At 34.0% G+C, this 12,404-nt stretch overlaps 4 protein-coding genes across 7 annotated transcripts; 3 read left to right on the top strand and 1 right to left on the bottom strand.

The window, feature by feature from the left end:
• Nucleotides 1–1,496: 1,496 nt before the first annotated feature.
• LOC101202888 lies at nt 1,497–4,558 on the top strand. 2 transcript variants are annotated; one of them, XM_011659969.2, is made up of 6 exons: nt 1,497–1,804; nt 2,552–2,853; nt 2,946–3,213; nt 3,350–3,378; nt 3,477–3,589; nt 4,232–4,558. In XM_011659969.2, exons 1-5 carry the CDS (start codon nt 1,729–1,731, stop codon nt 3,567–3,569), a joined length of 768 nt encoding a protein of 255 aa, XP_011658271.1. In that variant the 5' UTR covers nt 1,497–1,728; the 3' UTR covers nt 3,570–3,589; nt 4,232–4,558. The 2 variants fall into 2 exon arrangements, with proteins under 2 accessions (XP_011658271.1, XP_004134611.1); XM_004134563.3 differs by having other exon boundaries at nt 1,498–1,804; nt 3,323–3,378.
• Nucleotides 4,559–4,752: 194 nt separating this feature from the next.
• LOC101209586 lies at nt 4,753–6,073 on the bottom strand. Its single transcript, XM_004134592.3, has 4 exons — nt 5,853–6,073; nt 5,541–5,760; nt 5,192–5,237; nt 4,753–5,045 (listed from the first exon to the last, which is right to left on the bottom strand). Exons 1-4 carry the CDS (start codon nt 5,962–5,964, stop codon nt 4,959–4,961), a joined length of 465 nt encoding a protein of 154 aa, XP_004134640.1. The 5' UTR covers nt 5,965–6,073; the 3' UTR covers nt 4,753–4,958.
• Nucleotides 6,074–6,784: 711 nt separating this feature from the next.
• LOC101216459 (pentatricopeptide repeat-containing protein At5g46460, mitochondrial) lies at nt 6,785–11,235 on the top strand. Of its 3 annotated transcripts, XM_031888083.1 has the most exons (3): nt 6,785–7,037; nt 7,145–9,298; nt 9,790–11,235. In XM_031888083.1, the coding sequence occupies exon 2, from the start codon at nt 7,185–7,187 to the stop codon at nt 9,096–9,098; it is 1,914 nt and encodes a 637-aa protein (XP_031743943.1). In that variant the 5' UTR covers nt 6,785–7,037; nt 7,145–7,184; the 3' UTR covers nt 9,099–9,298; nt 9,790–11,235. The 3 variants fall into 3 exon arrangements, with proteins under 3 accessions (XP_031743943.1, XP_011658273.1, XP_031743942.1); XM_011659971.2 differs by having other exon boundaries at nt 6,785–9,298; XM_031888082.1 differs by having other exon boundaries at nt 6,785–9,298; nt 9,804–11,235.
• Nucleotides 9,897–10,949, top strand: LOC105436044 (rho GTPase-activating protein gacV). The gene has a single exon (XM_011660221.2). It carries the CDS (start codon nt 9,897–9,899, stop codon nt 10,947–10,949), a length of 1,053 nt encoding a protein of 350 aa, XP_011658523.2.
• Nucleotides 11,236–12,404: the final 1,169 nt, after the last annotated feature.

Below are 12,404 nucleotides of genomic sequence, written 5' to 3' on the forward strand. Positions count from 1 at the left end.
TCCTTCTTTTTTTAATCCTTATGAAAATATTGAACTAATTATAAGTGTACTTCCTACTTATAACCCTCAAAAAGTTCATATTTGAAGCATTATAATTATTTTCTTAAAATTCCTATCATTTGATTACGCCATGTTGTATGATTGTATATTACAAAAGTAACCACTTTTTATTAAAAGTTTTCTTCTATTGATTCAATATATATATATATATATATATATATATATATAGCACATTTAAATCCAATTATTCTTCCAACTTCAGAATCATTTAAGCTAAATAACATTTTTTAGTTTAATTTTGATAAACTATTTCTCAAAAAAGTGATTCTGCCAAAGAGGTTCTTCATACATTAAATGAAGTCAAAATTCACTAACAAAAGCAGTTGAAACAGTACTTTGGAATTTCATTTTTCTCAAGAATTAAAAGAAGAAGAAAAAAGGGTGTGGATGGGGATTGTATATAATGACAAAAACAGTGATAGTGAAACATCGCCATTTCCCAATCTCTCAACTTCCCCTTCCCTTTTTTCTTGGTTTTCTTTCATTAAATTTGGGGACCAATTTCTCTTTTTATTGTTCATTCTTCTTTTAATAAATAAATAACATTGTTCTTTCATTTCTTAAAATGCCCCACACAGATTCTTCCAACTTCCCCACGTCCACATTCTTTCTTCCTGTATCATATTAATCTTAATTTTCTTAATTTTCCTTTCTAGTTTTGCTTTTAAGTTAAATTTTTTGATTAATTGGTTCAAAACGTACCTATCTTAATCACTTGAGTTGTCCAAATTAAATTAGACAAACCGTTGAGATTTGACATTGAATGTACCTAAACTCGCTAATACAAGCACAACTCAATTCGTCTAAGTTTTTAGCATCAACTCTAAAGTTAAAGCTTTGTTTTCATGCTTAATGTATATATAATCTAAACCCACCATTTGCTTAAACCATGTGAATAATTAATATTCATTGACATCTCAAGTTTTAGTAGAGAGAAAGTATCAAATGTCAGTGTGATGATCCAAACCTAGGACTAAGTAAAGATACTTTGATGGGTTTTTTTTCAAGTCAAAAGATACTTTAAAGGTTATGTTAGATTTAAATTTGAAGTGAGGAATTTTGAAATCCTATCTAATTAAGATTAGGTTGTTTAGATTTTGATGTTGTAAATAAAAAATACTTTTAAACGAAATCTAAACAAAACAATTAATGAAAAGTGATATGATTTAAGATGATCATACAATATCTTAACAAGGGCTAACTCAAAAATTACAAATGAGAAACTTTTCTCTTTAAAATACATAAATTAATGGGAGGGAATGAAGGAATGAAAATGAATACAAAGTTTTCATTTTGATTATTTTGATTTGATTTAAATGATGCAAAGCTCACCTACCCAACCAAAGCATAGGGGTAAAGATCGAATCTTTTTTCCGTTTGTGATATTTAATATTGGGAGAAATGAGATGAGAAAGGGCATAATATAATACTAATAGCATAGGGATTGGGAATCTCAATTGGCGCCTCAGCAAATTTAGTGAGTGAGTGAACCTCCAATCGTCATCCCCACCTGTCCTTTCCTCTGCCACATCCTTTTTCTTTTTCCTTTTTTTTTCTTCTTTTTATTCTTATAACGCACCACATCACAATTTTTTTTCTCTCATTCAAAGAATTCTGAGGCTGCGGAGCCTCCAAGTTTCTGTTCCCTTCCATTTCTTTTTGTTCATCATGCCCTCAGGCGCTAAGAAACGTAAAGCTGCCAAGAAAAAGAAGGAATTGGAAGCTCATATCAACCCTTCTCAAGGTACAATTCTCATATTCGTACCCCCTTTTTTCAAATTTTTAACCCCATGTTTTCATTTGTTTCATATGGGTCCCTTCTTCTGCTTCTGATTCAATCCCTCCTTCAGTTGCTGTGTATGTAAATGTAATGTAATTTCTCAAGTGGGTTTTGCCACTTGTGTCTTCTTCTTGCTTTTGAGATCTGATTATGTTAGATTTGATTTGGTTTTGTTTTGAATCCTTGTGATTAGAATCTGTGCACCTCTTATTTCTTGTTTGTTATTGTGTTAACCAAATTAGCTTTGTCGGTAGATTTAAATTTCAGCTGTTCTTTTTTGCGAACCTGTTTTTTAATTTTAATTTTCCCCCCTTGGGACGCTTCAGTCCAAAGTAAGAGTCTTTTTTAATTGTTTAATTGAATTAATCTCGCTTCTCTGTTGATCAATCGCAATTTTCAATTTTTTTCCTCTGTTTTGGATTCTGGTTGAAATTGGTGCGTCAAGTCTCACCCTACTCATCATCCACCTTCATCAGCTTTCTTTTACTTTTGGGTTCGAGTTTCTGTTACTGATTCGTTTAGAAAGCTGATTCTTGGGGTATTTTTAACTTCAAGTTCTTTGATTGTTTTGGAGAGAAGGATTTGACTTGAGGTAGATTGCATGAGTTGTTTCATTACAATTTAGAGATAACTTTACCCTCTTTTCCATCTGGGGAGTGGGAATTACATATTTCTCTTTTGAGTTCTTCTGATTATAATTTTTCATGACAGGAAAGGATGATGCTAAGAACCAAGATGATAAGGGAAGTGATAGTGGTGAGATCGATTCCCCAGCTTCTCAGAATCACCCAAGCCACAGCAATCCATTTGGTGAGGGAAATAAAGAAATACAAGAGAGCAGCTCGTCAGACGCTGGGGTCCCGAGCAATGTAGGGACTAATCAGAAAGTTAAACTTTCTTCTGAGAGAAAAAATGGAAATGTTGAGAATGAGTCTGTGAAAGGATCACGTGATGATGACCATAGCAGTAGTAGTTCAGATGATGAATCTGTAGATACAACAAAGAAACCAGAGGTATGTCATCCAGTTTCTAAAATGAAATTGCGACATCTTTTTGTCAGCAAGATTAATTTGCAACTCTGAAAATTTATAAGGTGGATGGATAGGTACTGGATGGGAAGACCGATGATTTGGTTGTGCCAACTGCTGCCTCTATTCTTAACTCGATTACACCAGAGCTCTCGGCATCTGAGGAAACTATCAGTATTGCTGAAAGTGCATCTGTTGAAAATACTGCCATACCTGATATGATTGTTTCGAAAAAGTTAGAGACAACCCCCTTCCACTCAGCAGATGGAGTTACAAATGTGCCAGTGGAAGCTCCAAGGGATCCATCATCAAAACCAAATGAGGATAGAAATTTACACATATCAGGTGAATCTGTTGAATAAGGGCTCTTCTTCTTCTGATGTTTTGAATTCACATCTGGAAAATATTACTGCCACTGTTGGTAATTGGTATGACTGGACTAATAATTTTGCAGCACATGTCGAAAATTCTGAATGTGCAGAAAACTCCAAACCTGAATCTGAAGATCAGGTTTTTTTCCAATCTCTTGTTATTGCTGAACATACTTGCATATCATATGTTTATTCTTCCTTGAGAAACGAGGCTTTTGTATTCCAATTTCTGTGCAGCCGTTGATTGGGTCAAGACCACCAGTGCCACAAAGGTCCTCATGGTTAAGTTGCTGTGGATTATGTGATGTATTTACCAGCTCGGACCGATAACTACAGTTTCTATATATAGGGTTAGAACCTAACCTTTTTGTTTATCAACTTTTACCTTGTCCAATATTTGGTGCTGCTCATATCATAAAGTTGCTTGCAGATGAAAATTTAATTGTTGTGAAAGAAGAATTTTATTTTAATGTGAATAGCTTGTCGAAGCCCATAATCTACAGAATATTCCCATTTACTAATATGTGTATGTGTACAAGGGGTTGTGTGAGATTCATCTTTATATATCTGAATGGAGACTCGGTATTCATATTTCATATTCCATCCTTGATGAACAATTATTCCTCTTTCATGAGATATGGTTTGTGTTTTTGATAAGAAAAGTATTGTAAAGATCAACTATTCTTAAACTTCATTCATCCCAAGTCTCCGATCATATACTTTTTTCCTTTTCCCCCTAAAAGAGGTATTGAACTTTACAGCCCTTAGGTCTTTGTGGTTCCTTTATGACATATGCTTTGTATTTGATATTGGAATCGACTTAGTATGCTTACACTGTCAAATCTGCATTTGAATAGACGCCTACATTGTCAAATTTGCATTTGAACTTACATACACACTATGTCAATGGCTTCTTTTCTAGAACAATATAATCCAAAATCTAGTTGGCAGTTGGCACTGGCACTGAGATCATGTGTTTTATGTTGAGGCAGGAATGAAAATTCTTCACAGGAGGGGTGAAGGTTTAAACAGCAAGTGTCTGTACGAGCACATGATAGGATAGTCATCGAACTTGATGAGCCCAGCCTAAGGTAGATCATATTCTTGGATTTAGAAGCTAGCAAACATGAAGATATTCCCTTACTACATGTCTTTTGTCCTACAGTGAGTTTTTGTTCTTTGGAGCATGATGTTCTCGATTTTGTATTAGTCTTACATTTTACAATTATATTATCATAAATGTTTTGATTGTGTCGATAATCAGTTATCACTTTTTACTTTCATATTCATATGATGGCATCTGCTATTGCTTGGCTGAATGAGTTCTCTGTCTCAACTTATGCAATGCTTTCCCATCCCTCGTACATGGTTTATTCTTTTGGTGAAAACCTTGGACATAAACTTCGTTTTCTACTGATATTGGCATTTTTTTTTTTACCATTTTATGTTAGTTTACGTGGTACTTAGTCTTGGAATTTTTATGTGCATGCTGTTGAAGCTGTTACGGAGGAAATGAAGTCATCAAAGTCACTGAAATCTTATTCTTTTTTTTTGCACACCAATTTTCATAATATCTTCTGTACTTCATCTGCCAATACAATGCAAGTTTCTCCCATTTTACATGATTCGACCAAGATTGATTTAAGAAAACAAATCATATATAAAAAAAATTGAAAACAAACCCACAAACAAACATTCGGTGAACGCTATTTCTAGAATCTACTGGCTGGTTGAGATCCACACAATGATTGCGGTATAAACAAATTGCGTAATTGAAAGGACAATCACGAAAGCCTCCAATGCAATCTGCATTTTTAAAAACACACGAAAAGACTCAAACCTTGGCTTTGTAGTTTACATTACTCTGTGAAGCACTTTTGAAGAACTGAAGCAAAATTTACTAGAAGGGAAAAATAAGAGAGAGAAACAAGAGAAGCGTTTAGGTTCCTCACCAAGTGGCCACTAGTGACTGTCATGGCAATCTCTTTCCAAGCAAACCTGCAGCAGTGACATTTATTCTAGTTATAATCCGTTTTGAAAGTATTCAAACTTTGAGATAGGTTTACAGTTCCCAGATGTTTGGATCATGTTTCTTTTGACACAACTATATTTCAACTGTCCTAACATTGAATGCTTATGTGGGTGATGGTAAGTGAGATTCAATGGTTATATTGTAGCACGAAATTTCAGAATGTTACATTTGCATGGGTTTAGATTTGTTAAATGATTCATGAACGATTGAGGAATACCAACTAAATAGCTGAAGATTCTATAGCCAAAACAAGATTTAAACTTGCATACCCCATAGCGAGAAAAGTTAGGAAGCAGGCGACGAGTGCTGTCGAAGCGGCAGGGGGCTGGTTGGCAGTTTCCGGGAACCGAAAATAAAAGCTTCCGGTTATGGCAGATGCAACAACAGCCACAGCAGCAATCAAGGCAAAAATAATAAAGAACCCAGTGGCAGAGTTCCCAATTTGGAAGAAAATTGGAGAAAAATAGTTGGGAACATCAAATCCAGCACCTGAAAATGAAACATATTGCACAACATTACATTACCATTAAAGTCGAAAGAAGATTAACAGAAAGATGAGGAAGCAGGGTTATGATTCAAACCAATAACAAATCCATTATCAATGGTATGATTCATCACCCAGCCACCAATCCCGAAAATGACGACGCATATGCAGAAATTAAAGAACAAAATTGGTGCTGCAATCGCCTTCATGTCTTCCAGTAGTATATATGGAAGAAAGAAGGTTTTTGAGATGAAAATGAAGTAGGGAGGAGAATGAATTAAACTTGAATGTTCATCATGTGGAGAGTTTGGATATTGTTGAAAGCCTTTTAATGGAGAATGTCATGTTCTTTGCTTGCTAAAAGGGCTCAGAATTGGTTGGAAAGGAGAAGTGAATTATTCTTGCTTGGCTCAGCTTTCAGAGGAAATTTTATGCTTCTTCTTCCAATATAAAAGTTATTACCATTTTTTTTTTTTTTTTTTTGCTTTTCTTTGGAGAGAGATATTCTTTGCCAATTTCATTGATCCCAATATATTAATCTATCAACTTTCAAATGATTTTCTAAGAAGCTATTCTAATTTAATGAAATAAACAAAACTAATTGGGCCCGAAGCCCAGTGGGTTGGGGTGTGTGCTTGATGATCACATTGGCCGTGTTATACTAAAAAAATATGAAGTATTATTATGTTTAAGTAAATAATGATTCTAAGGTGAGTTTAAGTTAGTAGAACAAACATGATCTCAACACCACAATTATTACCCTAAAAATAAAATAAGGAAAGTTATTTATTAAAGATTAATTTTTTTTCTATAGACTTGTATGTTTATTTATATGTGAGAATAATTAAAATTAAATTTATTTTTTAAATACTAAGTTTATTTAAAGTACTTTTTAACAAAGATCAATATGAATATTCGAATTGAATAATGAAAGGTTAAGAAAATAAGGAGAAAAAAAGAACTAAGTGCGGTTAAGAAAATAAGAAAAAGTATGTATACGTGTGTCTCTCTATATATATATCATTTGAACCAATTTAGGGTGCATGTGCTCCACCCCTACGTAGCTCGAACCCTGGTCATCGTGTGCTGGCTCACTTGCTTGCATCAAAGTCAAGAGATGGTGCGCTTTTTATGCGCTTGATTTCTCGTCCCTCTCAAATGCAAAGCGAAGCGAGTGAATTGAACTCTCGCTGAACGTTGGCCAATGGCAATGCCAATCGTTGGCGCCAAATTATTAACTACCAAAATTTTGCCATTCTCATTCCAACTCTCGGTCTCCATTGTACGTACTACCAGTTCTTTGATTTCCTATATTTGTTTGTTTGGAACAAAAAAATTATCTATTTTGACCACGCCTCCTTCCAATTATTTGCTCTCTTTCCATTTAAGAAACGGAAGAATCGATGAAGCTCGATCGTTATTTAATAAGATGTCGTCTCCTGGTGTTAACTTATACACTATGATGATTGGGGGTTATGCAGATGAAGGTAGGCTTGAGGATGCTCTGAAACTTTTCTATGAAATGCCTGTGAAGGATTTGATTTCATGGAATTCTATGCTCAAAGGGTGTCTCAAATGCGGGGATTTAACTATGGCTTGTAACATGTTCGACAAAATGTCTGAAAGGAATGTTGTTTCTTGGACGACGATTATTAATGGGTTGCTGGAGTTTGGGAGAGTTGAGGTTGCTGAATGCTTGTTCAGGGTGATGCCCACTAAGGATGTAACTGCCTGGAATTCAATGGTTCATGGATTTTTTAGTAATGGTAGAGTTGAAGATGCTATAGAGTTGTTTGAGAAAATGCCTAATAGGAATGTGATTTCATGGACTTCGGTCATTGGTGGGCTTGACCATAATGGAAGGAGTTTTGAAGCTCTAGTTGTTTTCCACAAAATGTTGGCTTCCTTCAAAGCCACATCAAGCACATTGGCCTGTGCATTAACAGCTTGTGCAAACATATGTACTCCCTTCATAGGTGTACAGATTCATGGTCTAATTGTTAAGACTGGTTATTGCTTTAATGAGTATATATCTGCTTCCCTTATATCATTTTATGCTAACTGCAAGCTTATAGATAATGCTTCTAGCATTTTCAATGATAACGTGAGTAGAAATGTTGTGGTCTGGACAGCTCTTTTGACAGGATATGGATTGAACTGTAGGCACACAGATGCGTTACAGGTTTTCAAGGGCATGATGAGAATGAGTGTACTTCCTAATCAGTCTTCTCTTACTAGTGCTCTCAATTCATGTTGTGGTTTAGAGGCTGTTGATAGAGGCAGGGAAGTTCATGCTGTAGCCCATAAGCTAGGTTTGGAAAGTGATATCTTTGTCAGTAACTCTCTTGTTGTCATGTATACTAAATGTGGACACATTAATGATGGGATTGCTGTCTTCACAAGAATGTCTAGAAAGAATGTTGTGTCTTGGAATTCAATTATTGTTGGATGTGCTCAACATGGTTTCGGGAGGTGGGCTTTGACTCTATTTGCTCAAATGATTCGTACGAGGGTGGATCCAGACGAGATTACGCTTGCAGGACTACTTTCTGCCTGTGGCCATTCTGGGATGTTAACAAAAGGTAGATGCTTTTTCAAACATTTTGGCAAAAACTTTGGTATTGAGATGACGAATGAGCACTACTCTTCTATGGTCGACCTCTTAGGCCGATATGGCCAATTGGAAGAAGCAGAAGCGTTAATTCATATCATGCCTGGTAAAGCAAACTACATGGTGTGGCTTGCATTGCTTAGCAGTTCCATCAACCATTCAAATGTGCATGTAGCTGAAAGAGCAGCAAAATGTGTGTTGGATCTACAACCAAACTGTAGTGCTGCTTATACATTACTCTCAAATTTGTATGCTTCTACTGGAAAATGGACTGAAGTTTCCAAAATACGGAAAAAGATGAAAGATGAAGGGATTTTAAAACAACCTGGGAGTAGCTGGATTACAATCAAAGGAATCAAGCACAATTTCATTTCGGGAGATCAGTCGCATCCATTGAGCAGAAAGATATACCAAAAGCTGGAATGGCTTGGCGGAAAGTTGAAGGAACTGGGTTATGTGCCTGATCCTAAATTCTCGTTCCACGACGTCGAGACGGAGCAAAAGGAAGAGATGCTGTCTTATCATAGTGAGAGACTTGCTATTGGGTTTGGATTAATCAGTACAGTTGAGGGTAGTACAATAATAGTAATGAAAAACCTCCGTATTTGTGGGGATTGCCATAATGCTGTCAAGCTTACATCAAAAGTTGTTGGTCGCGAAATCGTAGTAAGAGACCCGAGCCGCTTTCATCACTTTCATAACGGAACCTGCTCTTGTGGAGATTACTGGTAGCAACTGCGGTGGTTCAAAACATGTTTTGATAATGAATTCCATAATGCTCAAAAGATCATGGTCACATGAAGAGGAAGAAAACAAAATAATCAATTATATCAACCACTTTGAGAGTATATCCTCATGAAGTAGAACAAGAAGCTAGAATCTTCAAGTACTCAAAAAGGAGAGTTTTTGGCCTTCCGAAGTGATCGATACAGGTACTTCTTGTTTGTTCATCATAGTTGTGTATTGGTAACTATTTAGCTTCTTGTTTTTCAAAAATTAAGAGCTTCTTGTTTTTCAAAAATTAAGTCTACTTCCTCCTAATTTGTTAAAATCATTTGCATATTCTTTAAGTATTAATTTCTTACTCAAATTAAAAAAAACAATAACAAATTTTAGCATTTCTTAAAACATTAATTTAAGAAAATAGAGAGAATATGTTCTACTTTCTACCAAACTAAGCCAATTTTTAAAAACTATTTAGTTTATAAACTCTTTTTTGTTTTAGAAATTTATGTAAGATTTCAAATCAAATGGTAATCAATTATGCTTAATATTTAAAAGCGAAAAACTAAATGGGGCTTATATGTGTCTTATATATATATATATATATCATAATAATAATAATAAATAAATAAATGAGAAATGATAATTTGAATTTTAGATATAGTTTTTAAACGCCTTTTCTGTTTTATTGGTTACAAAGCTATATATCAACAGATGAATCTCGAAGAAAAACAGTGAAAAGAATCCAGTGAACTGAAAGATCCTAAATCAGATTTCACTTTGAATTAAACCCTAGAAATTCGCAAGATGACAGCTACAGAGAGAGAAGAAGAAGGCAATTCATCCACCACGAATATTGTAGAAATCAAGAACGAACTAGTTGAATTTGAACCAGAACCAGAACAAGAAGATATTAACGGTCTGTTGAACCTAGCGTCGAAGGATGCCTATTTCTATGATGGTCAACCTCAAATAGAGATTGAGAAGGAGGAAGATGCCGAAGAATCTGAGAGGTCAACGAAACGAATAAGAACCGCAGAACCCGACGAAGAAGAATCATCGTCGATAAAGAATGCCTCGAATTTGGATGTAAATCAACTTGAATTGGGAATCGATCCTCTTGAAGTAATGGAGGAAATCATATTGAAATACCACGACCTCATTAACGAAATATATCAAATGTTGAAAGATGAACAGAAAGATGAACAGAAAGATAAACAGAAAGATGAACAGAAAGATGAACAGAAAGATGAACAGAAAGATGAACAGAAAGATGAACAGCAAGATGAACAGAAAGATGAACAGAAAGATGAGCAGGAAGATGAGCAGGAAGATGAACAGACAGATGAACATAAGAAAGTAAAAATCCAATGGCAGAAATGGCGAGATATTCTTGACAAAGGAAATCTGATGGTTGAGGATCTGAATGGAAGTTTGAAAACGGTGGAAATAGAAATGGAATGGATGAAATCCGTAGATGAATTACATAGAGAATATTCTATAAGAAAAACCCATGTTCCTGATCTACTAGCTTTACTTCGAGACATAAATGAGCGTATAGAATCATCACCTAATTTCAAAGTTGTTTCAGACATGAAGAAAAGGGATGGAGTGTTAAAAATGTGTTTAGATGAACTTGAGACATCCCAGGAAGAATTGGCTGAAATGGTTGAAGTAATCCAAGAACTGAAGGAATTACATTTACAAGATGATGAAGATGATGAAGCTGTAGCAGGTAGAATACTGGAAGAAATAGGAGTTGAAGAGGTTGAAAAATTTAATGCAGAATTTGATGAAGTGCTAAAAGAAATGGATGAACTTGATGATGTGCTAAAAGAAATGGGGTATAGAACCTGCTGAAGGAACAGATCAGTAAGTAATGGTAGCACAAAATTTTTGCTACTTTTCTACGATTTGATCTTTCAAAATTGTTTTAGTTTTAGTTTGTTGATAGGTGAAATCTCTGTGCAATCCTTTTCTTTTTCCTTTTCTTTTCCTCTGATTTCATTAGAAATTTTACGTTCTTTCCATTAGAAAACCCTAATTCCTGGAAAATTTGTAGTCTCTGTCCATTTCTAGTTGTGGGTGTTCAGGATATTGATGTTTTTTTACACTATCTAAACACAATTAGTGAGTGTTTTAATCATGTCACTGAAATTTTATTGGATTGTAAATACTTTTACATTTTACTTCATTAATGGGAAGGATTTTTATAGTTTTTTTTTTGTACAATCGAAGGTAGAGGATTTGAATCCCAAATCGTTTTCATGTTATGATTTTTATTGGGTTGGAATATGATAGATTTTGTTATTAAACTCGGGAAAGGTTTGATTTTGGGTCATGTTTTGGATTGCTTATCCAAGCATTGGAGAAAAATCTTGTGAAAGGTGTAATTTTATAATTCATTGGAAAATGTTATACAAAAAGTGAGTTTAGAGTGATAAAAAAAAATTGTAAGAAAATAAAATATTTTTGTAATTATTATGATCATTTTTCAATGTGGCACCCAAACAAATTTGTTTTTAAAAGGCATTTAGAAAAAAATATTAATGACAATTTGTGTTAAAAATATTTTAATTTTAAAAATTGACTTTAATATCTAGGAGATTAGAACTAGAAGGATGGTTAAACTGGCCATAACTATAGCTTCTAAAGTAATTTTACAAGAAGTGCTTTAAGAAAAACAAAACAGAAAACATCTACATTTTATCATTTTAAAAAAGAATAAAAAAATCTATGATTAATAAACCTTTAAAACAATTTTAAAAAATTAATTTATCTATCAGACATAATATTGAAATGTGATAATATTAAACTTAGTTAATGAATTTTAGAATATGACTAAAAATCTAGATCTACTAATGTGAATATAAATATATCAACGTGATGAATATATTTTGAAAAATAAAATAAAATAATTTGTTTAAATTAGTAGATAAATTTTTATAAAATGGGTGATGAATTTTATCCTATTTTTTAAATAGTTTTTATATTTTATTAATTTTAAAAATATCTCAATAAATAAGTTATTAAGTAAAATTATATAGTGATATTGTATTGTTTATTTTGATTTTTGTACTATATAGTAAAAATGTCTATACCAAAAGAAAGAAAAGAGTGAAGAGACGGTGCGCTTTTTATGCGCTTGATTTCTCGTCCCTCTCAAATGCAAAGCGAAGCGAGTGAATTGAACTCTCACTGACCCTTGCCCAATGGCAATGCCAATCGTAATGGTAGAGTTGATGATATTATAGAGTTGTTTGAGAAAATGCCTTAAAGGAATGTGATTTCATGGACTTCGGTCATTGGTGGGCT

This window comes from Cucumis sativus, chromosome 6, assembly GCF_000004075.3.
Source record: "Cucumis sativus cultivar 9930 chromosome 6, Cucumber_9930_V3, whole genome shotgun sequence".
NCBI classification, from domain to species: domain Eukaryota; kingdom Viridiplantae; phylum Streptophyta; class Magnoliopsida; order Cucurbitales; family Cucurbitaceae; genus Cucumis; species Cucumis sativus.

What these genes read in the sequence shown, in the direction of transcription:
- LOC105436044 (XM_011660221.2), top strand. Translation starts at nt 9,897, where the DNA reads ATGACAGCTACAGAGAGAGAAGAAGAAGGCAATTCATCCACCACGAAT.
- LOC101209586 (XM_004134592.3), bottom strand. Translation starts at nt 5,964, where the DNA reads ATGAAGGCGATTGCAGCACCAATTTTGTTCTTTAATTTCTGCATATGC. An exon ending in CTAACTTTTCTCGCTATGGG is followed by an intron (nt 5,238 to 5,540) that starts GTATGCAAGTTT and finishes TCACTGCTGCAG; the next exon opens with GTTTGCTTGGAAAGAGATTG. An exon ending in CAGTCACTAGTGGCCACTTG is followed by an intron (nt 5,046 to 5,191) that starts GTGAGGAACCTA and finishes TTAAAAATGCAG; the next exon opens with ATTGCATTGGAGGCTTTCGT.
- LOC101216459 (XM_011659971.2), top strand. Translation starts at nt 6,960, where the DNA reads ATGGCAATGCCAATCGTTGGCGCCAAATTATTAACTACCAAAATTTTG.
- LOC101202888 (XM_004134563.3), top strand. Translation starts at nt 1,729, where the DNA reads ATGCCCTCAGGCGCTAAGAAACGTAAAGCTGCCAAGAAAAAGAAGGAA. An exon ending in TCATATCAACCCTTCTCAAG is followed by an intron (nt 1,805 to 2,551) that starts GTACAATTCTCA and finishes TTTTCATGACAG; the next exon opens with GAAAGGATGATGCTAAGAAC. An exon ending in AACCTGAATCTGAAGATCAG is followed by an intron (nt 3,379 to 3,476) that starts GTTTTTTTCCAA and finishes ATTTCTGTGCAG; the next exon opens with CCGTTGATTGGGTCAAGACC.